Genomic DNA, 26929 nt, shown 5'->3' on the forward strand with positions numbered 1-26929 from the left:
GAGTTCACCCCCCTTCAACATCAGCCCCATTTGTGTTTGTTTCTCCGACCAGAACAAAGCTCTCCTCTGTGTCTAGTGAACTCCCTTCACAAAGCTTCCTCAAGACGGGATACAACAAAAACAATGTTGATTTCAAGCTTGATGAGTTTCTTGATCATGATATCTCTCTGCTTCAGTGTCACGTGACACATCCAACCCTATGTGTCCGTGGACAAGTCACAGCACGACAATGGTTCAGTCAGTCCAGATTTTGGAGTGTTCTGGCATTTTTGTGAGTCTGTTCGCAGACCGTGCATGCCCAGGCACTTAGAGTAGATGCATATCCTCCGGTTGCACACAGCATGATCATAAGCATTCCCATCAGAATCCTTCAGGGAAATTTTCTAGTGCATTAAACCTATTTTCCCTATTTTTGACATTTTTCACTTATTATTTTTAAGTGACTTTTGTTGGAAAGTAGGTAGGGCAAATTGAGTAAGTTTGTATATAAGCAAACCTAGACTAGCACTAATTGGTAGAAGAGACAGCAGGAGCACCTTGCTCAACAGGCAACTTCTTAGCAAGACCAACCCCCGTGACAACTCTGGCGTTGTCTCTCAACAGAAGGTCTAGCATTTTTGCACCAGATCAGCCAGCGTTTTTGCACTTGCAGATTCCCGGCGCGACAGTAGACAACAGATCAGCCCTAGCGTTAGCAGATTCCCACAGCAACACAACAGATTTCCTAGCGTTAGCAGATTTCCCTGCAAGGTCAGTTTTCAGCCCCAGTGTTTTTGGTTTGCAGATCAACCTCAGCGTTTTTGCAGATTGTCGCAAGAGGATCAGCCCTAGGATCAGTGTTTTCAGTTTTCAGCCTTTAGACATCGCAGAAGAACCCCCGAATGTCACAAAGTGATGACGTGGTGGACAACAGAAACCCTAATTTCTGCCAGAAACCCTAAAATTCCTGCAAACCCTAATTTCTGCCAAAAACCCTAATTTCTGGAAATCGCGGAGGCGGAATAATTTAAAATATTTTATTTTTTTTTTGTTTTTTGGGGAAATTTTGAGCGACGCAAATCTCAGCTTTTCGCTTTGATTTGGGAGAAAGAAAGAGAAAAAAGAGAGAATCTGCTTTTGCTTTCAAGCTTTTGGGGCTCTGCTTTTGGGCATCCCTTGTAACCTTTAAATTAGTGGTGAGGGCCTCACTTCTCAGAGCATTTGGACGCAGAGTCTGAGAGTGAAACCCTAACCGCTCTCTTGTACTTTGATGATTGATTAATACAAAAAGAAATACCGAAAGGGGCGCCAATCTTTGGGGCCAATATCTCTAGGCACGGAACTCCGCCGGGCCAGTGCAAATCTATTGTGATCTGTGAATTGTTTTGAAGTGGTTATTTGGTGCTGTCGCGGTTGATTCTTGACTTGGAGTGTCCAAGTCTGTTACACCGAACCTTGCAGATCGCACCTTCCCGCAGCAGTTTCTCGCCGCAAGGTTTACAGTTTCCGCAAGGTTTACAGTTTCAGCCCGGAAAACGCAGATTTCAGCATCTGTGTTTTCAGCGCGTCGTCGTCGCATCGTCGCCATCGACATAGTCATCGACATAGAGTCAGAATTCAGCAGATACAAGATTTGCAGATTTCAGCCCTTAGCGTTTTCAGATTTCAGCCCGTCTCATCGTCGTCCTCATCGTCGTCGACATCGTCGGCAAGTCCAAGCATTGTAGAGATTTGTGCAATCAATAGTAGACCGCTCTCGCCATAGGGAGTGGGGTCTTTGGAGGAGGGTTTTACAACGTCTCTGGTGTCGTATTCTCTTCTCTATCTCTCAGTCTCATGCACTTCCATTCACTTTGGTTGTGTCCGTTGCACTCTCTCGTTAAGAACGGAAGGCTCTCCCTTCCGTAAGTAAAAGGAACCCTTGAGCACAGTTTGGAGCACTCATCTTAAGCAAAGTTAAAACATTAATTCCGCTGCACCTAACATTCAGTGCCATCTTCCCTCACTACTCCCTCCCTCCCTCCTCTCCCTTACCCACCCCCTTGCCCCTACACTCCTTCCCTCGCCCCTACCCTTCCCCTCACACTCACTCGCCCCTACCCACCATTTTTCCCCCTCGCCCCCTACCCACCCACCCTTCCCCTCTCGTCCCTACCCACCTGGCCTACCCCTTGTCCCCCTATCCAGCCCTCGCCCCTAGTCCCCCCTCACGAGCCCTCGCCCCCTGCCCACTCACCCTCGCCCCCTTACCCACCCCTCGCCCCCTGCCCACTCACGCTCGCGCCCTACCCACCCCTTGCCCCCTGCCTAGGCCTCTCGCCCTCGCCCCCTCCTAACTACCCCTCGTGCCTGTTTGGATGAATCCTTCGCCTTGGCTTGGACTGCCTTGGCTCGTGTAGAAGAACTTTTGCTCTTACATTGTGAAGGGAACTATGTCTTTTGTTGAACTGACCTAGAGAAACTTTTGGGTTAAGCTTGTATTGGTGTCACAAAGTGATGACGTGGCGGACAGCAGAAACCCTAATTTTTGCCAGAAACCCTAAAATTCCTGCAAACCCTAATTTTTGCCAAAAACCCTAAATTTCGGAAATCGCGGAGGCGGATTTTTTTTTTTTTTAATAATTTGGAAAATGATGAGCGACGCGAATTTTGCTTTTGCTTTTTTTTTTATAAAAAAAAGAGAAAAAACTCTCTAAGAGAGAGAGAGAACTGATGCTTTTGATTTTAAAAGCTTTTGGGGCTCTGCTTTTGGGCATCCCTTGTAACCTTTAAATTAGTGGTGAGGGCCTCACTTCTCAGAGCATCTGGACGCAGAGTCTGAGAGTGAAACCCTAACCGCTCTCTTGTACTTTGATGATTTATTAATACAAAAAGAAATACCGAAAGGGGCGCCAGTCTTTGGGGCCAATATCTCTAGGCACGGAACTCCGGCGGGCCAGTGCAAATCTATTGTGATCTGTGAATTGTTTTGAAGTGGTTATTTGGTGCTGTCGCGGTTGATTCTTGACTTGGAGTGTCCAAGTTTGTTACAGTGGTATCAGAGCCCGGCCGATTTCTCTTCTACGGGAAATCCGATCCCCGAAATTTTTTTTCCGCGGCACCTATGGCTTCAGGCAATGATCAGTCGACTCCCTCTGCATCTGGAGATGCGGGCTGTGATCACAACGAAGATTCAGACAGAGAGTATGGCCCGCCTCGGCCTACTCAGGCGGAGCAAAGAGAGATGGAGCGTCGTCAATTGATTGGCGATGCAACAAAGATGATGCTCAATTTTGCCAAGGACCCGAAGATGGCAAAATATATGAACCAGACCTCTTTGGAAGAGGTACAGAGGGAGTGGCAGAGAACCACAACACCACTCCCGAAACCCGCTCTCAAGAAACCTTCTGCCTCCAAGAAATATACGGAGAAGGAACTGGAGAACGTGGTTGATTCACGGATTGCTCAGCTTTTCGACGTGCAAAAGAAAGGCAAAAAGCAGAACAAAGGTACTGACTTCCCGGGATATTTGGGTCGTCAGTCGACATTCGACAAAGCAAAGAAACTGAAGAAGCGCGTCAAGTTTGAAGGCCTACCCAGTTCTTCTTCTTCTTCTGACAGTTCTTCTAGCTCTTCAGACTCGAGCGAAGAAGACAAGAAAAGCAAAAAGCGAAGCAAGAAACAACGCTTCGGAAAGGGCAAGAAAAAGGCAAGGAAATCTAGGTCTCGCCCAGTGAGTGACACTTCTACAGAGGACTCGTCTACGGACAGTTCAGACTCTGACAACGAAAACTTTTATGTAAACAAGAGGAATTTTTACAAAGCCAACCAGTATGACTTTCTCGAAGATAAAAGCAAGAAAGTCCGAGAGTTTAAGGAAGGTGGCCAAGCACTTAAGTTTGATACTTTTTCGGGATACTCCGATGCTTCAAAGGCTTTGTCTTTTATACAGCAGTTTGACATCGCTTTTGCGGGAGGACGCTATTCAGAGCACTCCAAGATTCGGAGAGCTGCCTCTTATTTTAAGGGGAATGCTCGCACTTGGTGGTCCACGCTTCTATTAAGCAAGACTGTGCCAATTACATGGCTGAAATTCAAGAGGCTTTTTATTTCTTCTTGGTTGACTCAAGAGTTTGAGCGACATATACGAGCTGCTTGGAACCATCTCCGGATGACCAAGAGCGATACAGTGAATTCTTACTATGAAAGATTTTGAAACTCTTTTCTACCTGCCTCTTCATTCAAGAAGATCTCGTTCAGAGAACAGATTGAGCGGTTTACATTGGGTCTACCTACAGAGATCCGAGACCACTGCTTGGAACAGAAGTCAGCTTCTATTCAGGAGTTGATGAGTCATGCGAAGCGGGGCTTTGCAATTCACTCTGGCAGTCTGACCTACCCCACAGATGAGGTCACGACACAACGAACCGGACAGACTTCTGGGAATGAAAGTAGAAAAAGAAAGAGCAACCCAGAGAAAAAGGATGCACGACCCCGACTTACTCCTCAGGAGCGGACTCGCTACATCAAGGAGGGGAAGTGCTTTGGATGCGGGGAAACTGGACATATCTCCGCGAAGTGCCCTAAAAAGGCACAGAAAGAATAGAATGACAAGGACGACGAAAGGCTTGAGAGTTCGAGAGCAGCTGAGGACCGTGTACGAAAAGGCAAGATGAAAACAGGACTGGTTCCAGATTGTGTGGGTACTGATCCCGACACCATGGATGAGAGTACAGAACTTTGCCGAGCTTGGGGCAAAGTGAAAGATCAAGAGGCCCTGATTTTCTTTGATGGAGGAGCCAAGGCTAACTTCATTTCACCGGAATTGGCGGCGCGGCTCGAGATTACTCCCAATCGGATGGGACCACTTGCAGAGGCAGTTCTAGTGGCACCCGGCAGGGACGTAGCCATTACATCTGTCATTGGCAAACTTCGGTTGCATTGTCAGGGGTATTTGGGGCATGAGGACTTCTTCATAATGCCTTTGGAGGGTTGTGATGTTCTCTTAGGGATTCCCTGGTACCACAAGAACAACGCCGTGGTCGATTATCGGGCGAGAAAAGCGACTTTGACTACAGAAAAGGGCAGAACAATTGTACTTGATATTAAACTGAAGGGCGAGTCTGTCCCTATTATATCGGCTTCGGCCATTTCAAAATTAATGAAATCCAGTCTGTTTGTTTACTCGATCTTTATGAAAGAGTTGAGTGATGATGATAGGACAAATATGTCTAAACTTGATAAAGAACGCCAAGATTTTCTACACTCTCACGCCGATTGCTTCTCAGAAGGCCTGCCAGGAGAGTTACCACCTGCTCGTCCTGAAGATCATACGATTGATCTGATACTTGGTAGTACACCACCGAACCGGCCACCCTACCGTGTGAGCCGAGCACAGAATGAAGAGATTATGAACCAAGTGAAAGACCTCTTGGAAAAGGGTCTTGTCCAGCCTAGTACTTCACCGTATTGCTCTCCAGTATTGTTGGTTTTGAAGAAAGACGGATCTTGGATAATGTGCATCGATTATAGAGCTCTCAACAAAATCACCATCAAGAACAGATTTCCGATTCCTAGGATCGATGATATACTCGACAGGTTACAGGGATCTTCATGCTTTAGCAGGATTGACTTGAAGAGTGGATATCATCAGATCAGAATAGCACCGGGAGACGTCTACAAGACAGCTTTTCGGACGATTTTTGGGTTATTTGAGTTTTTGGTGATGCCTTTTGGCTTAACCAATGCTCCTGCGACATTTAACCGGATGATGGATAGGATTTTTCGAGAGTACAGGCTATTTGTTGGCACTTTCTTTGATGACATCATTGTTTTCTCCAAGAATGAGGCAGAACACAGAGATCATCTGCTTCAGGTCTTTCAGGCATTACGAGATCACACATTAGTGATTAATGCTAAGAAAAGTGAATTTTTCCTACCAGAGATACACTTTTTGGGACACATTGTGTCAACAACTGGAGTGCAAATGAACCCGGCCAAGATAGAGACTATCCGTGATTGGCCCGATTTGAGGAATGTCCATGAAGCTAGAAGCTTCTTGGGACTGTGTTCGTACTACAGGCGGTTCATACGAAAGTTTGCAGAGGTTGCTTCCCCTTTGCATACCTTGACACAGAAGGGAGTACCTTTTGCGTGGGGACCCACAGAGGTGACTGCCTTTCAGACGTTGAAAGAGAAATTGACTACGGGACCTATTTTGACTTTGCCGGACTTGCAGAAGTCATTTGAAGTACATTGTGATGCTTGTAGTCGTAGTCTGGGTGCGGTCTTGATGCAAGAAGGCCATGTCATAGCTTACGAGAGCCGTTTGTTCTCTAGGCCAGAGATGACAGCACAGATCTATGAGAAAGAGCTTTTGGCGGTTATCCATGCTCTTACTCAGTGGCGGCATTACCTACTCGGAGCGGATTTTATTGTCTTTACAGACCATCAGAGTTTGCGCTACTTCTTGTCACAGAAGCAGCTTTCGGAAAAACAGATGCGGTGGGCGAACATCTTGTCACAGTTCCACTTCCAGATTGTCCATGTGCAGGGACATAAGAATGTGGTGGCAGATGCTTTGTCTCGGAAACCGTTGGTTCTGGCTATTTCCGCGATACATCATAGGAGCTTCGAGGATATGGTCGATCAGTATGCCGCAGATACAGATTTTGCAAATATTTTCACACGGATACGGGATGGGGAGATAGTAGCTGGATACTCCCTTCGGGAAGGCTACTTGATGAAAAAGACTATGTTGTGCGTTACACAGCCGTTGGGGGAAAAGGTTATGACTGAATGCCATTGTCCACCTTTTACGGGTCACCGCGGCATTGCTACCACCATGAAAGGGGTAGAGAGATATTTCTTTTGGCCGAGACACAAGAAAGATGTGGAAGAGTTTGTGCGCAGTTGCTTGGTATGCCAGAAGGTCAAGTTTAACAGGCATAAAGCACAGGGATTGTTACAGCCTTTACCCATACTCACCCGCCCCTAGGAAAATATTGAAATGGATTTCATTTTTTTTAATCTCTCGAGAATACAGAATGATCATGATGATTTTCCGATTACATGGCACGCCTGAGATGATTGTCTCCAACAGAGGCCCCATATTTATGAGTTTGTTTTGGAAGGCAATTTGGGAGAACATTGGCACGCGGTTGCAGTTCTCGTCATCGTTCCACTTGCAGACTGACGGGCAATCTGAGATTGCCAATTCAGTGATTTTTGGATTTATTGAAGTCTTGTATCTCGCATCAGAAGACTCAATGGGAAAAGAACTTACCTTTGGTGGAATTTGCCTACAATAACACGATACACTCTTCGACGGGGAAGACGCCATGTGAGATTGTTGAAACTGCTGCGAAGGTTCCATCCTTCCTGAGCACGAAAGATTAGAAATTTGAAGCGGATGAATATTCGCGAGATTTGGATACGGCTTTTGCCAAGGTTCGCGAGACTTTGCAGGAGTCTCAAGAACGACAGAAAAAGGTAGCGGATCGCCATCGTCGCGACTGGAAACTGAAGGAGGATGATTGGGTGCTCTTACTTTTGAGAAGGCACGCCTAAGAAAGAAAAAGGGAAAGGAGAGGCTTTTTCCAAAGCTTAGTATGCGATACTACGGACCTTTCCAGATCACTGACAAGATAAATGATGTCTCCTTCCGATTGAAACTGCCAGATACTTGGAGGATTCATAATGCATTGCATGTGAGTCTCTTGAACCCTGTTAAGGGTGATGTGCCTGATGATGGGGAGCCTGATGAGCAACCCAAAGTGGAAGAAAACGAGGAGATCCTTGTTCCTGAACAGATTTTGGCACATATTGATACGAAGAAAGGTAAAGTCCGAAGGCGGTTCTTGGTTAAGTTCAAGAACTTTCCTGCATTTGATGCGAAGTGGATGGAGGAGGAGGACCTAGCAGATACTCCTCAGATTGTGAAACCTTACCTCGATGCTTTTGGTTTAGCATAGTCTACTCCAAATGGAACCCAGAATTCAGCTTGGCCGAAGATCTGGTGCAGTGGGATGCACAAGAGGGGAGTTACTCCACTCCTTTGTCAACAGATGCCTCGATTTTGATACTAAAGTCACTGATGTCTCTTTGAGCTTCAGGGATACTGAGAGCTGACAGTATTCTGCTGGATGACTTTATGAAATGGAATTCCTGATTATGATACTGATTTGTTCTTGACTTCTTGTGAGTGCAGGAACTGATAGCCGAAATGACTGCAGCATTTTGGTTTGATTGATCTCGAATAGACATGGTTGCAATAGGGGTTAGTCAATCGGACATCGATGAGGTCCCGATTGGACCTAGATGTGATTGCTAGCTACATTGCCTATAAATCATGGTCTAAGATCCGAATGAATGTTGAATGTCATGTGATGTCATGTGATGTCCTGTGATGTCGTGTGATGTGACTGTCGATTTTGTACATGTGCTAGATATGCATTCCTAGTACGTAGGTACTAACAGTCAGTGTCTGCTAAGACGGTTTATGGCTTTTGTCGGTTTTGCAGGCGTAATCGCGGTCGATTACAATGCTTTCAAGAGGGGGGTATGTCACAAAGTGATGACGTGGCGGACAGTAGAAACCCTAATTTCTGCCAGAAACCCTAAAATTCCTGCAAACCCTAATTTTTGCCAAAAACCCTAAATTCCGGAAATCGCGGAGGTGGATTATTTTTTTTTTTTTGGAAAATGATGAGCGACGCGAATTTTGCTTTTGCTTTTTTTTTTTTATAAAAAAAAGAGAAAAGACTCTCTAAGAGAGAGAGAGAACTGATGCTTTTGATTTTAAAAGCTTTTGGGGCTCTGCTTTTGGGCATCCCTTGTAACCTTTAAATTAGTGGTGAGGGCCTCACTTCTCAGAGCATCTGGACGCAGAGTCTGAGAGTGAAACCCTAACTGCTCTCTTGTACTTTGATGATTGATTAATACAAAAAGAAATACTGAAAGGGGCGCCAGTCTTTTGGGCCAATATCTCTAGGCACGGAACTCCGCCGGGCCAGTGCAAATCTATTGTGATCTGTGAATTGTTTTGAAGTGGTTATTTGGTGCTGTCGCGGTTGATTCTTGACTTGGAGTGTCCAAGTTTGTTACAATTGGCTTCAAAGAGCTTCCTTTTTTAGGTTGCTTTGGCTTGGTGAAGTTGCTTTTCTGAGCTTGCAACGGCTTGGACAAGGCCTTTGTCTTGGCAAAAGAGTCCTTACTTGCATTCACATGGCCCTTCCTACGGCTAGGGCTAGAATTCGAGCTGGGACCGGGATTTCTGAGAGCATTCTTCTTTGGACGTTTCTATAGCTAGGGTAGGCAGCTACAGAAACCTAACAAATGGGTGCAATCCAAACCTCAAAGGGATATTTTGATGTATACTCTTATGCAGATTGACAGTATCTAGCTAGCTTGCAGTGACGTAATAGTGTATCCTCTTGGGGTTTGAAGTATACTGCTATAGCTAGTCCGTCAATCAGTGTCGGCAGGTGGCTACCCCTTTCGCTGAGAGTCGGTTTTGTGGGTTTGTGGAGAGCACTCGTAGAGTCCAGAGTTTTCTCATCAATCTGATAACTCCACCTCTAGCGTCTTTACTTTGGGTGCAGCAGTGGCCACAACTCTATCTCTTGAATGATAGGATCAGGAGCTCACCATTGTACAGATGCAGTACTAGTGGTTTTATTTCACAATTTTTCAGCATTCCTCTCACCGAGACGGTGAGCAGTCTTGTGGCGGGCAACCTATAGCAGGCTACAGTGTCACTTTCACAGGACACACAGTACAGTTGGTCTGGTCTGGTTCACACTGGGACGGACTCTTTGGGCTGGGCAGTGACACGTGGTAGGGATATGAACGGTGGTCGAGTGGACATCGTGGCCAGATCATCACCACCACTCAGTTTGGAGATAGACTTAGACGGCTGACATTTATGAGCCGTTGGTGGCTCTTTATGGTGGACATATGAGTAGTAGCTGTTGGGTCATCATTATCATCTTCTTTATATATGGTCCAACGTCATCGTCTAGAGTAGTGAGTCTATACACACAGCACGTCTGCACCATCCCTGCACATCTGAGCCTTGACACCCCCATTGTACCCGTGAGTTCTGGGCTGGAACTGAGTGTGCTGCCCCGCGAGAGTCTGTACTGGTTCCTTTGAGATAGTTGAGTCCATATGTCTGGTCTGCTGCTGTGTCTCTGTGTTGATTTGCTGTTATCCATTGTTTCTTGTGTTTTCATTGTGTTTTGAGTGAGATGTCACGCACATTGAGCACCCACTGTTGAGAGCACGACACACTATCTAGGCATCCCTTGTAACAATAAATAAGTGGGCAAGGCCTCACTTCTCAGAGCATCTGGGCGCAAAGTCTGAGAGTGAGCACCTACCCACTCTCTTGTACTTTGAACATAGATTAATACAAAAAGAAATACTAAAAGGGACGCCAGTCTTTGGGGCCAATACCTCTAGGCACGGAACTACGCTGGGCCGTGTCGACTCAAGTGTGAATTGTGAACTGTTTTGAAGTGAATCTCTGCTGTGTCGTGGTAGAATCTTGACTTGGGGTGTCCAAGTTTGTTACAGATAGGTGGGTGTCCATATACTTGGGATGTGAGATAAAAGGCCATCTTCGTTTCCAACTCATGTGATGGAGAGTGCCAAGTCTCTGTGTATTCCTATATTAGATAATGATATTGAATGGTTAGTTTATGCTGCTAGTGGGTGGCCAGGAACAGTGGCCCTTTAACCACAACGTGGTCTGCACTTAGAATAATGTTATTGTAAACTGATCTGTTTACACTATACAGAGATGAAAAGGGATAAAACTCACAAGCACATTTAGGGGCTTCTTATTGCATCTTTGAGTTAAATTCCAGCAAATATCCATCGCTAAAAAAAGAAAGGCTATTATATTTTTCTGCACTCACAACAAACACATTTACGCTGAGGTACCTACCTGCCTACCCACTCCCAGTAACTGAGTGATGTCATGGCCGTCTAATTGTCGTCGTTTGCATCTTTTTTTATGCAGTATTGTGGCGGATCCTCAAGCTATGTGCGTCTCTCCAAGTGTGTGAAATCTGCTGGACGGATGATTTATAGAGTTGTGTATCAGAGTTTACAACCTGCAAAATAAGCTGAGCTTCAAGTTTTCTAGATGGAAATTAAGCCTAGTTGTGATTTGTGGCTCTAGAGTTTTCTAGCTCACATGATAGGAAACTATTTGCGTAAAATAAGAAGTTGATTCACCATGGATTACCCAGTCAAATTATTTTTATGAGCTATTAGGGAGAGCTCATTGGACTGGGTTTTCTATCCGTCTTTTCTTGTGCTGTGAATGTAACATTATCAGTTTATGCTGCCAATGTATGTTAATGGTAGAGGCTTGCCTTCTAGTCACTACTCCTTCTTACTTTGCAGTTATGGTCGCATGGAGCAACGTCTTGCGCAGATGGCGCAGTTGAAGAATTTCGAGCAGCCACTCAAACAAGTGAAGGCTTAAAAGATGCAAACATGATCACTTGGGGTAATAGCAATGGTGTTGTTGGGTACGCTTTCAAAGAGTTCTTTACAAGTAGAAGCTTAGAGGCCTTTTGCAAAATAAGTAGAATCTCATGACTGCTCCTTCATAGCCTACAATTGTTTTCCCAGGGTTTGTGAGGTCATGCAGCCTGATATGGCTAAATATGGTAATCACTTGGTGGAGCCAGTGCGGATTTTCCCACAATCAGGGGGATCAATGTTGGTTGATGACGCATGCCCACCTCATCTTATACTCAGCAGCATGAGCAGGGTTGCAAGATCAAAAATAACTGCTATACGAAAGCTAGGAAATATCAAGAAGGGTGACAAAGACAGCTTGATGTATCCATACTAAACCAATACCATGGTTTTATCATTTGTGATGGCTGTTTTAGATGCTTCAAGGTTTTTTTGCAACTGTGTATTAGAGTGTTTACTTAGTAATTTATAGGCCATACACAAATGCTTGAGAATCTATTCTGTCTTTATCTACTAGCAAGTTCTAAAGAGGGGTAGCCTAGTGTGTAGGCATAGCAATGAACCGCGAACCCATCGGACGGCTTAATGGTTCAATGGGGATTACATAATAATTTTGCAGATAGAAATGGGAATCTGCTAACTCTTTTAGGCGCTTGCGAGACATTTGCCAAAGTATCAATTCACAGAGCTTCCTCCTTAAGTGTTATGCAGCTTCACCACCCTAGGCTCTGGTTTTGAAGGGGGAGCACTTCATCTTCTGAATTCAAGAAAAGTTTTTGGACGTCCTCAGTCCTTGGATCAACCTCTTCCACTGGAATCAACAAAGTGTGTAGTCACGGATTGCAGTGTCTGGACCACTGCATATTCGGCACCTGATAGAGCAGCAATTGGTAAGGTAAAAGCTTTGTTGTGGAGACATGCCAGTGTAGAGGTAATTGTGTGCATCTTGTGTGTCTGTATTATGCTGCAATCCTTGACTTGGGTTTCGAATTTCATGCCTATAATACCTTAGATTTCTCTCTAAGAGTTCTTTTAAAACCTTCATAGCTTGCAATGTTTCATGATAAACCCCGACGAAAATTGAGGCTTTTTTGTCTTCTATCTTTGATAATGAAGCGAGTCTGCATATCTGTCTCTAAAATTTAATTACAGAACTAATTAGGTGATGACTAAGCCCCTGATAATTGTTCTGCACAAACGTGAAAAGCAATGAGCCTTCATGTCGTGTCTTATTGGGCCACAAAGCATATGAAAGCTGCTGGGAAAAAGGATCTATCAATATGAAATGCATCAATTGGTCATGAGCATAATATACATAGTCTCTTGATTTATTTTGCAACTGTCCATGGAAAGCTCAATCAACTATTTTTGCCTCGACAAGACATGAAGCCTGGTAACCCGGGAAGAGCTCCTTATTTAATGTTCTAGGACCTGCAAATGGGAAGGACTACGCAAATTGCTCTGGTATTGGGGGCCATTCGTTAGCCGGAGTCCACAAAAGTTTTGATACACCCGGTTGCTTGCTTTTTGTGAGCACACGAGTTTCACTTAGACGTAGAGGGAAAAATTCTGGTAGTTGTGTTTTGTTCTCATACAGGAGTTCTCTTGGCTGGATCAAGATGATGGGCTGCGAAGGCGTAAATTTTAGATGTTCTCAATAGGTGAAATTGGCAGCTTTTCATGTGTCCCCCAAATCTCTAGGACTCCACATTTCCTTCGTTTCCCAGTAAAAACTGTTGAAAATAATACTCTCCAAAAAATGCACATCCTAGATCTGTCACTCTTTATAGAAGAGCAGTATTGCTCAGCCGGGCAACGTGCCCATGCCCATTCGGGAGGCGACCTAGACACCCACATCTAAGATGAATTAGAATGTATATCCGTTGTCACAGGATGAAGATGCCAAGGCATCAAACCAAACTAGACTCACACTGCAAAAACTAATTCATCCAAGTGAAACTGGTGTGCTCACAAACAGCACATGAGTTGGTGATTATGGAGGGTTCTCAGTCATGTTTTGAGTTGCGAATGGAGTGCTTACCTGTTGCTGTATAAGCAACATTCACTCTTCGCACTTCAAGTTGTAAAGAGTGATTTTTGGAACATATTTTACTTGAATTAGCTCAAACCATTTTGGTATTTTACCAAAAAAGTTTCAGTTCTGGTTAATGTCAGATTTGTGTTTCTTTGAATAGGCACCTCAAAAGGAGCAGGTCTTGTTCATTTGGAAACATCCGTTTTGAGATGGTTGATACATAGCAAAAGTGATGTTTTATCCCAGGAATCTGACATGCTGGTACGAGGCTGGTTCATGTCAATTTTAAACCTACTTGACTATTTCCGGTATTGACCCCTTTGTTTATCTCTTCCAGGGTAATCTTGTTTTCTGCGGGTTCCGAAATGGGTACATTACCATGGTTGACATGCGGTCTTCATCAGGCATGCCAAGGAAAATGCCTTCGATGCAAATTAGACCGGAGTCACCGCCATTCCAACGAGCTGCAATTAATTCTTCAAAAGGTGCAGTTCAAGACCGTGTGCATGCAAGGAAGAAGAGGGTACCGTTTAGAGACAAAGAAGCTGAGATAGCGAAGAATTTCTGTGAGACTATGAGAATGAATTCGGCAATCTGCAGGTACTGCTTGTAAGTTGCAAGTACCATGGCATTGTAGCATTGTTCTTTCATACCATGTTTTGCAGGTGTTAAATGGACAACATCTACACGTTGTATATAAATTTCGGCTGCCTCTTCTATTTGTTTGAGGTTTCTTTTAATTGCTTAGTCTAGCTTTGGAGTGACCTCTTGGTTTCTCATGTACAACATACTACAGCCCTATGTTGTGTGCATGCATGCGAGAGCACATGTTAGCAGTGTAATACGGGCATTTCAGTTTTTTGGTCTCGGGGGAGGACAGACATATGTAGTCTTTTAAGTACTACAGGGAGCTTGGAATGGTGCTATTTGCCGCTTGATTGGGTTGTACCTCCTTAGGATACCATCTGCCTCTTACCAATTGTCCGGCATTTTTTATGTGACTTGCATGAATATAACTCACAACTATGCTCTTGATTGCTCCATTCTCCACTTCCTATGTGCGATATTTGCTGTTGCCATCACTGTTCTCACTGTGGCCAATTTTGAAAAAAAAAAAGAGAAAAAAATGCAAACTCATCCAGGTTCGGTGCATCCTTTTGCAAACTTACCATGACGTATGGGAGGAGGTGTAGATCCATTGATGGTCAACTGTGTAGTGCTAAAAGACCAGATTATATGTGCGAGAGCAATGCTCCAAATATTTCCTAACAGTGGTGGCAGGAAAATACCATAAATACTACCTTTTTGGGGCCCCCTTAGAGGCCTGCAGGTGGCGCCTGATGCAAACACAGAGATGGAGATGGTCCCTGCTGCAGCTGCTGCAATGCGAAGAAGCCTAATAAGAGACCACCCTCTTGGGCTGATTGCTGGCTAGGAGATCTGGAGGAGAGAGCGCTACCAGATGGGGCACTCAAACTTTGTCCTTTGGCGTCTCTAAGTGGAACTCTGTGTGTTACGTCCCTACACATCAAGATGGGCGCTTGAGCTATGTCCGGCCAAGTGTGAACATCACTACTACTTAAGTGAGTTCTACAAAGTGAGTCCGGCCAAGTGCGAACATGACCACCTCTTAAGTGAGCCCTATAAATAGGACTCGACTCTCATTTGTGAGACATCTTGTGTGATCCGCCTTGACAGCTCCCCCGGCACACCCACATTGGTGTGGGCTTGGTGGTATGGGACACCAACCCTTGTAGCAGGGGCTAGTCCGTTGGCTTTTGGCTCCTAGGCTCGGGGGTGAGCTCGTATTGGCTGTATGGCTAGGAGGTGAGCCTATTGTCTGCTCACTACGCTTGTCTACATGTTTGTCTTGTGACATGTCGTATGTGCAGGATGGATCTTGGTGAGGGACTAACATTGGTATCAGAGGCTCATGCATACGACGTGGCAATGTGCCGAAAAACCATTGGAGCTCATTGGGCCTTGATGGTCTTGCCTAATAGACTCTCTAACCTCTTGCATAGAGCGGTATGGGATGCTACTAGCAGGAGAGGAGAGCAAGGGGGCCACGTGCAAGCCGATGGGGGACTCTATGGTAAGTGTTGTTTTTTTTGCGTTTTGCTCATGGATTCTTTGTGTGGAGGTTGATGCTTGCAGGCGTCACATGGATTCATTAGTATGTATTTACTCTCTACACCTCTGTGATGCTGATGTCGCATGAGGGTGTCCTTGGAAGCTGCCACTCCAAGGACACGGCAACCCAGCCCCTCTATATTCACAGCTGCTGAGAGGAACAGAGGGTTTTAATGTTCTTGGAGTATATGTTGCAGGTGTTACATGGAAAGAGAGGAGAAGGTTTTCGGATGCAGTCTTTCGTGCTCAAAAATTGAATTGCTTGCCGTCTTGCTTACTGCCACAGAGGTTCTAGGGCTCCTTGTTGTCCTACGGAATACCCATACCACATTGCATGTGTAAGAGGTGCACCAGGCTGCCCTACAAGACCGATGAAACGGTAAAGTTTTCCATATGATGCATGACCGCCCTTGGACAGAGCTAGTAGTCATAGATGCAGCGATAAGAACAGACTTTGATGGAGGCACACATCTTTATGCTTTTTGAGTTCTTCTCATGTATGCCCTTCTGTGAGCTGGAGGATGCCTTGGAGAGACCCGTATGGTCAGAGTCTTCTACTTCATGGTACCTTCCCTTGGTGCTCATCGTGGAAGAGGATTGGGTTCATCCCCCCAAGTATGTCGTATCCTAATTGGGGGATTGGGCATAGAGATTTGATGAGATGTATCCAGGTTATACTTGAGGCACAGTGCAGGGCCTAGTCAATCCCTTGGAGCGTGTGAGAGGCTACAGGATGCTGTATTATGTAGGGTATAAATGGTTTTGCTGCATTGTTGGGTCCGGACAGTGCATCTGATGGATTTCATGCAGTGAGTGGACTTCATGCCGTTTTTCACTGATTGTATCATGATTATGTATATCGTGTGGTTGTATGGTTAATTTTCCCACCTAAATCGTACCTTCAGGGTTTCGTGTATTATGACCTATGGTCCATTTTATTTAACTGCAACAAGGTACAAGCCCTATTTGTTTGCCCAAAAACGACATCCTCGCAGTGAGCGCGTGCACTTTAGATTGCTCTGCTTATGGATTAAATCCTTCAGACTGCTCGAAGCTTGCGCATGAAGTTCTTGAATTTATGCACGCCTTTTAAGGCTGACTCTGTCTTGTTTTTTGTTGACCTAGTTTGATATTGCTCCAGTCAGATGAATCGTACCTTTTGGCAAGTGCTATGAATGGAGATGTAAGTTTCTATACATGCTTGTATGAAAAACATGCATTTTTATACGTGTTTTTCCTACATGCTTGTAAGAAGAAAACGAAAAGTGATTATTCTCTCAAAAGGTTTTTATGTACAAAAAGTTTCACAGATTCTGAACTCTTGAGTGCAGATATATCTTTGGGATAGGCGCCTGGCCGGAAGGGGACCGGTGCTGTCTTACGCTGGAAATCGAAACACATGTCTTCCCCTCCATTTGGGCGTGGATTCATCAGAATCTCTCCTTGCATCAGGTCTAAACTTTCTGAATGCCTTAGTTCTCCTACTCTGCATTACACATTCACATGATCATCAGGGTTAGAAGTAGTGTATACTTCATCTAGGACGTAAAATTATGTGGCGTTGCAGGTGGTGAAGACTATGCCATCCGAATTTGGAGTGTACGATCTGGAAAGCTTCTTCAAACTGTCCCTGATTTACCAGCCATAGTTCACAATTTCAGCACACCGTCCTTCAATTCTAGCCCTTCACTGAACAGCGACCATGCTTGGAGAATGTGGCTAGGGTCATCTGCTGGTGTCATGTACATGCATGGCTGAGCAACAGCATTTGTCCAATTCAACCAGAGCATCCTACAGCTATCCTTGTCTATAGAAGCCTTCTGCATGCATTGCAATTTGGGCGAAACTCGGTAAGCGTGTTGGTATTGAAGTGTGCTTTCTGTTTGTTTGAATTGTACAGCCTCTTTAACCCTTCTACAACTAAAAAATATTGAAAATGTAGAGTTTAAACCACTTAAATGACCGATTTGAGCTGTTGACAGCTCATCTCCAACCAACATAAATCACGAGTTGTTTACTTGGTTGCCATTTTGTAGGAATACTCGATTTATTCACGATCAGGAAGTTTCAGAGTGCATTTTGTTCGCCCTTGTGATGGGAATGGATGCTAAAGAGGCCAAGCTAACCAGCTGTGTATCATAGAATGACTCATATCTTGTGGGTTAAAAGACCTTAGAACAGGGTTATCTACCAAATATCGTTGAACCCTTTAAGTATAAAAGATTGCAGTTCAGAAAGCAACGGCGTCCTCATTTATGATATATAGTGTTGTGCCTCATTAAAAAAAAGATCTTTTAGTTTTAGTTCACTCTGTTTGTGTAAGCTCCAATTGATCTTTTTCTTTCCACAGCCATATATGTGGCAATGTATGTCATGTGATGCTATTGGACTAACATTGTGTATGAACGTTGGATTGAAATTTGAGCTTTGCCCTTAAATCAAGGACCTTCTTAAAAGCACACAAACAAACATAATCATTACGTTACTATAAGTTTCAAGTCTAGGTGAAGCAGGACTTGAACCTGCGACCATTAAAAGCCCAATGTTCTACCGACTGAGCTATGGATAGTGCTATCTGTCTTGGGATAGTCCACGAAGTACTAGATAAACCCCTTTTTGACATAATGTAAGCGCATTCAACCGAGATACCTTTGCACATGTCTCACATTGATGTTCAATCTTCTTAATATTATTTCCTTTTGGTCATGAGAGAGATGCACAGCACATGTATGTACAAACATGTATGCACAGTGTCTTGAGCAATTCCCATTGCATGTGTTAGCCTTAAAGGCCACTAGAATTGTAACCCTTAGCGTTTTGGAGCATAGAACAGTAGGTACTTTCGTAGCTCGTGAATAATCTGTCTGTACTCATGGTAAATAGCTCAATCTAGAGCTCTCGTCTTCGAGTTTTGATTGTGGTGAAGTACTTTGTTTGCTGTTCGTTAATGTCTCTTTCTGGTGATTTCATGCTGATTATATAACTACCAGCCTGTGAGTCCTTTTGTGATGATCAATAGCTAGCTTTTTTGGTTGATTGAGGGTGCATTGCAATGTGCCCATCAAACTCGGTAAGTTTGTAGAATGTAAAATCCATTGTTAGAATCATATAGCTAGTTTCGTATAGCGGCAAATTAATTGCAAATTTCCAATTTGTAGCAATGTGTGTGCACCACGAGCTCTATTTCTATAGTCACATAAGGATGAACTTTATTTTTGGACTGCTGCTTGCATCTTCAATCTATGCATTGACCATCATAACTTCCCCTCATCAAGGCTATTGAGGGGTGTGGATTTTCTTGTCGGATTGCATATACTTGGTGTACCATGCTCTGATTTGTTTGTCCCTCTTTAAGTGAGTCTTACAAGTCAAAACGGCTGGGTGGAATTATTACAGTTTAATTTTTAATTTAATCCATTGAAAATGATTCTAGAATGCCTGAATCAAGAAAGCATGGAAGCATGCCAGGAAATTTTATTTTTTTTCCCATTTTTGGCTAAGCAAAGTTTGTATAGGTGCAGAAAATCAACTAAGGGAAGAGAGAGGGTATGTTTCGTAGCTTCTGAAAGCATCAAATTCTTCATGTAGTTGTATGTTATTTTTATTGGTTCTTCCAACCTAACTTGTGTGATGAGCTTGTTTGCCAAGCACTTACGGAGTTTTCCAATCTTTAAACACTCCATGTAATTCAATGTTCAATTACATCGTCTTTTTTAAGCTCATGATTGACATTGATGGTGTCCCTCTCATGTTTGGATGTGAAGCTGATTGGTTTCTTCTTACCTACCATCTAAAAGACTTAAAAGCGGAAAACTTGATTATTGCAATTAATTGTGGTTGACTCACAATTACATTGCTTGAATATATGCCAAAAGGCCTGAAACATCCTAATCTGCATGCAACCGAAGAGTCTTGTTAGTCCTCTAGTCATTGAAGGTCCATGCCTTCAACTCTCTTCATTAATGACAATTTGAAGAAGAAGTGTCAAGATATAGGTTCTTGAAAGTCTGTCTGGTAGAAGTACAATATATATAATAGGTATTGGATAGGCTTCTATATTGTACCTTTGATACACATACTTTCAAGAACTTTATCTTGACATCTTGTGGTGAAATAATAAGTCGCAAGCCTTCCACTTCCGATTTTGTATGTGGATTGCAAAGCTAGCATTTGCGCGTTGTCCACAAGCACTTAGCTATTTCTGTAGATCAATAATTATGCCATTTTAATCTTCTAGCCTTTTACCAAGCTCTCAACAAGCCTCCTACTCAACCTTTGATTGGCCTTATATTGTTCAATAGCAGCATTGCCAACATTCTTCTCTCATTTTCTCAAATTGAGGTGTATTGTATTTGGTTAGCGTTTGTAGGGCAAAGCAACCTTTGGAATAGTTCATAGATCAAAATTTTCATTTGGGCTCATTTTGACCTTCGCTTCCACTATAGCCATTAGTGCGGAGGTAATTTCTCCTTTTGTACAGGTTTTGTGTTAGTCAAAATTTATGCAAAATATGCAGTTTATTGTCTTTAGTGGGTTCTGCTACGACCAACTTATATGGATACACTGTCTATTGAGGATAGTGCAAGTTCTAGCTCGGTTATGTTGCTATAGCTTGCACCATTCTCAATAGAATGGTAAAAGCACACTAGAATGGCAAATGAGTGCAAGGCTAACGCACTTAGGATGTCAAAGCTTCTTCTGATACTAGTTGTGCAAATCTTCTTACATGAGGTATCCCAACCTAGTGTTTTCAGTCCACATGCATGCTTTATTAAACGATTTTCCAAATCCAAAATCTTAAAGTGATGGATACCTTTGGCCTAGCCAATTTGAGTCCTCCATGTTAGCAACATTCCAGCACCATCCTTGGTGTCAACCTATCCTTGGCTACCCAATGCCAAATACTCAAGGACCGATGCAGTGATAACAATAACTTCCAACCACTTCTCAAGGAGACAATTCATAAAGCCTCTTTGCTAGCGAATGGCTCCCGAATGTTAGCCACCCCTTCAAGTGTAAGGCACATCAATTTGGCTTTGATACTAATTCTTGTCAATAGGTTTCCAACAATGTGCACACAACTTGCAAAACAATAAGGGGCACACAAAATAGCAAATAGTATTACATACTTTGCAAGTGATAAGTGGCATCCTAAGGCTAACACCTCCTATTGAGAAAAAAGTGCATTGGGGGTCCTAAGTGTGTGAGCGCATCACTATCATATCATGGTATTACTTTTGATTTAAAAAAGTGGAATCTCTCTCTCTCTCTCTCTCTCTCTCTCTCTCTCTCACACACACACACACACACACACACACATTTTTTTGGTGTAGAACCCCGTGTGAATGTATGCTTCCACACACACACACACACACACACTTTTTTGTAAATCTGCTTTGATTAATTTACAAGTTGGAAACCTCAAAGCGAGGAAAACCCATGAAAAGAAAGGGATACAAAACACGGAGCACTATGAGGCTCCAAAGGCTAGAAACAGTCAAAGTAAATCCTGTAGGTATCGAGAGTGATGTCTCCAGCATCATAGGCAAAATGCAACGCTTGACCAAGAGATAAATAGGGAAAGGGGTCAACAAAAGTGCCCTGGAACATTAAGGAGTTCCTATGATGCCAGATGGCCCACATAGTCCAAAATCTGACCCAGGTGAAGAAGACCGCACACACACACAAATGGAGATGTCACAAATTGATGACGTGTCAAGCCACTGAAAAATGGAGCCAACATGTAGATCTCGATCGAGAAACCTAAACCCTAGAAGCAGCAGAAGAAGCAGAAGCAGCAAAAGAAGTTTCACCAACTTGCAAAGTTTTGCCGAGTGGCCTATTTTTAAAGGCGAGTTCCCACCAATTTGCCGGACCCTGTCTGATGGGATCCAAGTGATGTAAAAAGATTAAATAACGCGTAACAGTTGATGACGTGGTAGAACTGTACGGACAGCTCGCAAAATGCGTTGAAATACTGACGTGGCAGACTATAAGGACAATCTTGCAAAACGCATTGAGAGTGCCATGTGGCAGCTGTATGGATTTTCGCAACAGTGATGGTTGCTTTTGGGCCATATGCTTTTGAATTTAATGCTCTCACTCTGTCAGTCTGCCCGCGAGAGATGCAGAGCAAAGCCATGGGAGTTGTACTTAGTTGAAGCAATATAAAGAAATACATAAAGGGGTGCCAACATTTGGGGTGAGTTCTCCCTTGGGGTGGAACTCCGCCACTCCCCATCTTGTGTGTCGCGCACTCTCTCTTTCTTTCAATTCAATTGTTATTTGAAGTGCTTAAAGTTTTTCAGTTCTTTTCCGTGTGGTGCCTGTCCCCGTGTAATGGTATCAAAGCTTTAGGCATGTGCTTTTTTGAGAGTATACCGGTCCTACCAAAGAACAAACGGAGCAAGATGGAGCTTCCCACTTTTATAGGGATTTTGTTAAGGTATCTTCATGTCTCGACGACGGACTTATTAGCCACTCCCACCCTTACTCCATCGTGCATCGAGCGCGCTCCTAGCTTCATCGCTCTGTCGTACAAGGCATAAGCCATAAGATCACTTGCAAGAGAAGGATCAAAGATTTTTCAAGCCACTGTTTTTATTAGAGGAAGTGCCATGTAGTGGTGGATGTCTATAACTACCAAGCCGCACACTCCAAGGACTTGGCAAGCTTCTAAGAAAAATTTTGCCTGAAGTTATGTGCCTCCTGACAGATATCTTCCTTCCGAGTACAACTTCTTGCAAATTGGGGTATCGTGAGATGCTTGCCACAAAACCCTAGCTGATTACAACTTGAAATTTTTGGACATCTTATGACAGGTGTCTCGGTCCAGTGTGATTGCTATGCCTTGGGACTACCATCACCGCTACATGAACATTATCTGTCAAGGCCTGTTTTGACCATTCAAGGGTTTATGGACCAATGCTACAGTCGGCTACAACCTTATGTAAGGAATCTTACCTTGATTTTGGTGCAGGTTTCAGGACGGAAAACTAGTCGTCTTTTTGAGCTATCTCGACATGTTTGAGAAATTGTTTGGTGATCGTGTTTGGATTTTTTTTGACATGGATGGAATATGTTTTAAACTTGACTTGGTGCTGGTTTGAATTGTAATAGTGGTTTCAATGATTGGTGATATACTCCCAGGTGGAGTAGTGAGATATGGTGTTTTGGTATTGTCTGAACCTTGGAATGACATAAACAGGATGTTTGGGGAGCGTTCTGTTGTATGCTTGAAAACCTTGGAATGACGTAGACAGGATCTTAGAGGAGCGTTTTGTTGTATGCTTGAAAACCTTGGAATGACGTAGACGGGATCTTAGAGGAGCGTTTTGTTGTATTCTAGAAATCCTTTGAACGACGCAGACGGGATGTTTGGGAAGCGTTTGTTTGTATGCTTGAACCTCCAAGCCACGCAGCTTGCGGTCTCGGAAGCATTTGGTTGTATCAGTCCTCTAAGCTCATGGCCCGGACTTTTTTAGGTTATTTGTCGGGGGGGAGTGCGAGGTAGTCATTGAGTAGCTTCATAACCTTAGACCATTTGTCTCGGGGGAGTGCTCAACAACGTTGTTCGTTGTGTCTTGTAGCATGCATATGTGAGCATTTGTGCTGCATTGTGATGTGCCAACCATTGAATACTCCTTATTGAATGAGATTTTTCTGGGAAGCCAATAACCCAGGATATCAAGAGCTCCAATCTGGAATGAGACTCCTCATTAGATGAGATTTTTTCGGGAAGCAAACGACCCAAGATAGAAAGAGCTCCAATCTAGAATGAGAAAAATGATTGTCCCTCAATCCCACGGCGTTCACTAAGTAAAGTTTTCCTATATCGCATGCGTTCAGCAAAATGGATTTGAATTACCCCTTATACCCCTCTTGTACACATGAATCTATAAATTTACAAGAAATTAAAATCCATTATGTTGAACACACGTACTATGCTACATATACTTTAGCGAACTCCCCGGGCCCTCAGAATGTCCCTAAGAACAACCCTCGGAAACTTTTGAGCTAACTTGAGTTGTCTTGCAGACATGTTGTAATCGAGGACAATTACTCACTTTCAAGAAGGAGGGATGTCACAAATTGATGATGTGTCAAACCACTGAAGGACGAGGCCAGCATGCAGATCCCAACTGAGAAGCCTAAATCCTAGAAGCAGTAGAAGAATTTTCACCAACTTGAAAAGTTTTGCCAAGTGGCCTATTTTTTAAGTCGAGTCCCCACCAACTAGTGGGACCCGTTGGGGCTAAGTGACGTAAAGAGATTAAATAATGCGTAAAAATTGATGACATGGCATAGTTGTATGGATATGGCTGCTTTTGGCCAAGATGCTTTTGAATTTGATGCTTTTCATGTAAAGTGCTTTTAGAGGCCAAGGGCCTTCAAATATGACCCATGGGCTCCACTCTAGCAGTCAAACCACGATAGATGCAGAGTAGAGCCATGGGAGTTATACTAAGTTGAAGCAATATAAAGAAATACCGAAAGGGCGCCAAAGTTTGGGGCCAATGCTCGCTTGGGGTGGAACTCTACCACTCCCCATCTCGTGTGTCATGCACGCTCTCTTTCTTTCAATTCAGTTGTTAATTAAAGTGGTTAAAGTTGTTCAATTTGTTCTTTTTCATTGGCACGTGGTGCCCGTCCCCGTGACGGGAGACACTTTTGCCACGATTTTTGCATACTCATATTGCACCAAGGTGTAATGCGACAAGAAATTAATGAGCTTGTAGGCCAAGTGGTCCATCTCAAAAAAAAAAAAGTAGAGTTTTGTGCTAAATGTGATCTGAGTGACATGGAGATTAAGATGTAAGAGCAATTATATTTTTATTTTATGTCAAGTCTACGTTTCTATAATAGGAAATTCTCTTCATTGATTTTCTTTTGTCACAAGATTTTGGGGACAAGGTTTTATTCAATTGCGTCCAACTTTACGTAATACTTTAAGAGAAGGAATGCATCTTATTTATGGTATCTGCATGGAAAAATATTGACATAAATAGGTACAAGCCCAATGCATTATGAGCTTTGGAAAACAAAGGCATCGTACCAATCGTATGCACCTTCCAAGTCCTAAAAAAAAATTCATGGTGGGTTACATATCTTAAATGCATATTATCATGGCCATGCTGCCAAGTCCAATATGCTTTTGTCTTTCCAAAACAAAAACCATGAACACATCTCAAAAAGTTGTTGTGACTAGATGGCTATGTCATATTGAAAATACACTTGCATATTGAAAATACAGTTGCATGTTGCACCTAAAGATGGACAAGATGAAGGAGAAGCTCAAGAGCACACAACACAACAAGTAGTATTACTTAGTGTGTTAATACAAAGATAAGTCTTTCCCTAAGAGTGATGGGTGTATATACAAGCCAAGGGAAAAGACCTCCTAAAGAAAGAAAAAAGTGCTATGGTGATCGTAAGTGTGTTCACACACATCACTACCATGTAATATGGGAATAAATCTCCTTCTCGAGAGATGATGCAGTGAACATGAGTTGGTGCACATGTATGGGGAAGTGCTAGACCCTATGTGAGTGGTTCTTAAAGGGGAGTAAGTGCAAAACTTTGCGAAAAGCTTCAGGCTTCTCATGACTACAGGGCCTATAGGATCAATGGCGTCTAGGGCTTCCATGAACAAGGTAGGGAGATTATGTGAGGTGGAAGGGGAAGACAGGAGTGGAGAAGAGGTATGAAAGCGAAAAACTAAATAACTAAAATAGGAGAGAGAGAGAGAGAGAGAGAGAGAGCTACATGGATCCAAAGAGGGAAATGGAAAATGTTTGAGGTGGCTTTTTAGTTATAACCTTAGTGACGTAGTGCTAAAAACCAACCTAGCCTAATTATGAGGATTACATATATTTTAGCATTCTTTATGCCTTACATTTTGTACACGATGGTAAATCACGTTATTTAAAACTAAGCATTGTATAATATTCAGACTCATGACAATGTTTTGTTTTTATGTCAGCTTATAACTTTTTTTTTTTTTTTTTACAAAACTCACAATTGTGAGTGAACAGAAATATACACCAATCCTCAAGCTCAGACCGAGCCTTGAGGGTCAAAGGATTACATGTAATCTGCTTGGCAGAGAAACCACTCCTACTCCTCGGCTTTACTTTACTCGCACCATATTTGGCAAGCAAGGAACCGCCGTGTGTTTGAAGGGGATCTAGCTATGGCAAGCTTTCATGAAATCACGCAAGAGAGCAGATTGATGATCCACATGATCGGATGCAAACAAGCCTCAGAGGACTAGTCTAGAACAATACATAACATCTAGCTTACAACTTCTAAACAAGATAAATGATCATGATTTTAAACAAAGAATGTGGATGTGCTGATGAAGCCAAACTTGAGTGGTGGCACAAGAGCAAATAATAATGTCCATAAAACATACCACGGGCAAAGAATGTGGGAATTATTGTGAGAATTTGTCCAAAACTTCTTGTGCTCGAGCTACTGTGGTCATTTGCACATGGTGGAGTTTTCTGCCAAATGGGTAACTTGAAAAAGCAAAAAAAGGTAGGTAGGTGTGTTTACTTGTGTAAGAGTGTGAGTGCTTCCCAGAGTTTCCATGTCTTGACACGCGTGCGTGCGCCCGCGCGTGTGTGTGTTTGTGTGTGTGTCCTAGTGCATTTTATATGTCCCAAAATTCTATAATGCGGATGTGTGTGGTGTGTGTGTGTGTGTGTGTGTGTGTGTGTGCACGCGTACGTGGCCCACCCCTATCCTTGGGGATCAGAACACTTGGTGGAGGAGCAGTCTATCAAGTGGACTTGTCCCCTATCAAATGCATGCAATAATGATGAGAGATTTAATCTTAACCCATGAAAGTTTTATTTTCGTAAAAACTTGGATCACAAGAAGTTCTATTTTTTCTTCAGAAAATCCATTAGCTTTAAACATATGATTAAGTCTTTTCAGGCCCCAAAAATGGTAGGTAAGAAAGACTTAGGAGAGATGTTTCAAAATGTTTTTGAATGGAAGACTTAGCAGAGACCCCAAAAATGTTGGAATATAGCACACATGAGAAGGTAAAAGATATGGAGTGCATAGTACCATATATTTTTTTCGATACAAAGAGGTGTTCCTGTAATGCACAGAATACCACCATAGCATAGCAAAGTTCCACTAGAAATGATGCTACCCAAGAGATGTAAACATAAATTTGAGTAGGTCCAAAGGAGTACGGAAAAAACTTGGAAACATTTTGGAACGCAAACCAAAACAAATGATCAAACCAAATAATTTTAGATGGGCGCGTAAAAATGGGGTCTCTTTTATAGGTAC

At 43.2% G+C, this 26929-nt stretch overlaps 1 protein-coding gene across 4 annotated transcripts in view; it reads left to right on the forward strand.

Moving 5' to 3' along the window:
* LOC147426296 (Transducin/WD40 repeat-like superfamily protein) overlaps window positions 1-18252 on the forward strand; it is a 62095-nt gene extending 43843 nt beyond the window's left edge. Inside the window, exons 4-13 of one of the 4 annotated variants that reach the window (XM_086499345.1) lie at window positions 11374-11501; window positions 11605-11817; window positions 12166-12344; window positions 13650-13750; window positions 13827-14089; window positions 16748-16805; window positions 16954-17074; window positions 17190-17364; window positions 17436-17472; window positions 17659-18251. In XM_086499345.1, coding sequence (XP_086355471.1) covers window positions 11374-11501; window positions 11605-11817; window positions 12166-12344; window positions 13650-13750; window positions 13827-14089; window positions 16748-16805; window positions 16954-17074; window positions 17190-17364; window positions 17436-17472; window positions 17659-17733 — 1350 coding nt within the window. In that variant the 3' untranslated portion in view covers window positions 17734-18251. Of the gene's footprint in view, window positions 1-11373; window positions 11502-11604; window positions 11818-12165; window positions 12345-13649; window positions 13751-13826; window positions 14099-16747; window positions 16806-16953; window positions 17075-17189; window positions 17473-17658 lie in introns of those variants that run through there. The other 3 variants (XR_015186318.1, XR_015186317.1, XM_086499344.1) reach the window with 3 other exon arrangements.
* The last annotated feature ends 8677 nt before the right edge of the window (window positions 18253-26929 follow it).

This window comes from Adiantum capillus-veneris, chromosome 24 (assembly GCF_014529385.1).
Source record: "Adiantum capillus-veneris isolate H3 chromosome 24, ASM1452938v2, whole genome shotgun sequence".
NCBI classification, from domain to species: Eukaryota; Viridiplantae; Streptophyta; class Polypodiopsida; order Polypodiales; family Pteridaceae; genus Adiantum; species Adiantum capillus-veneris.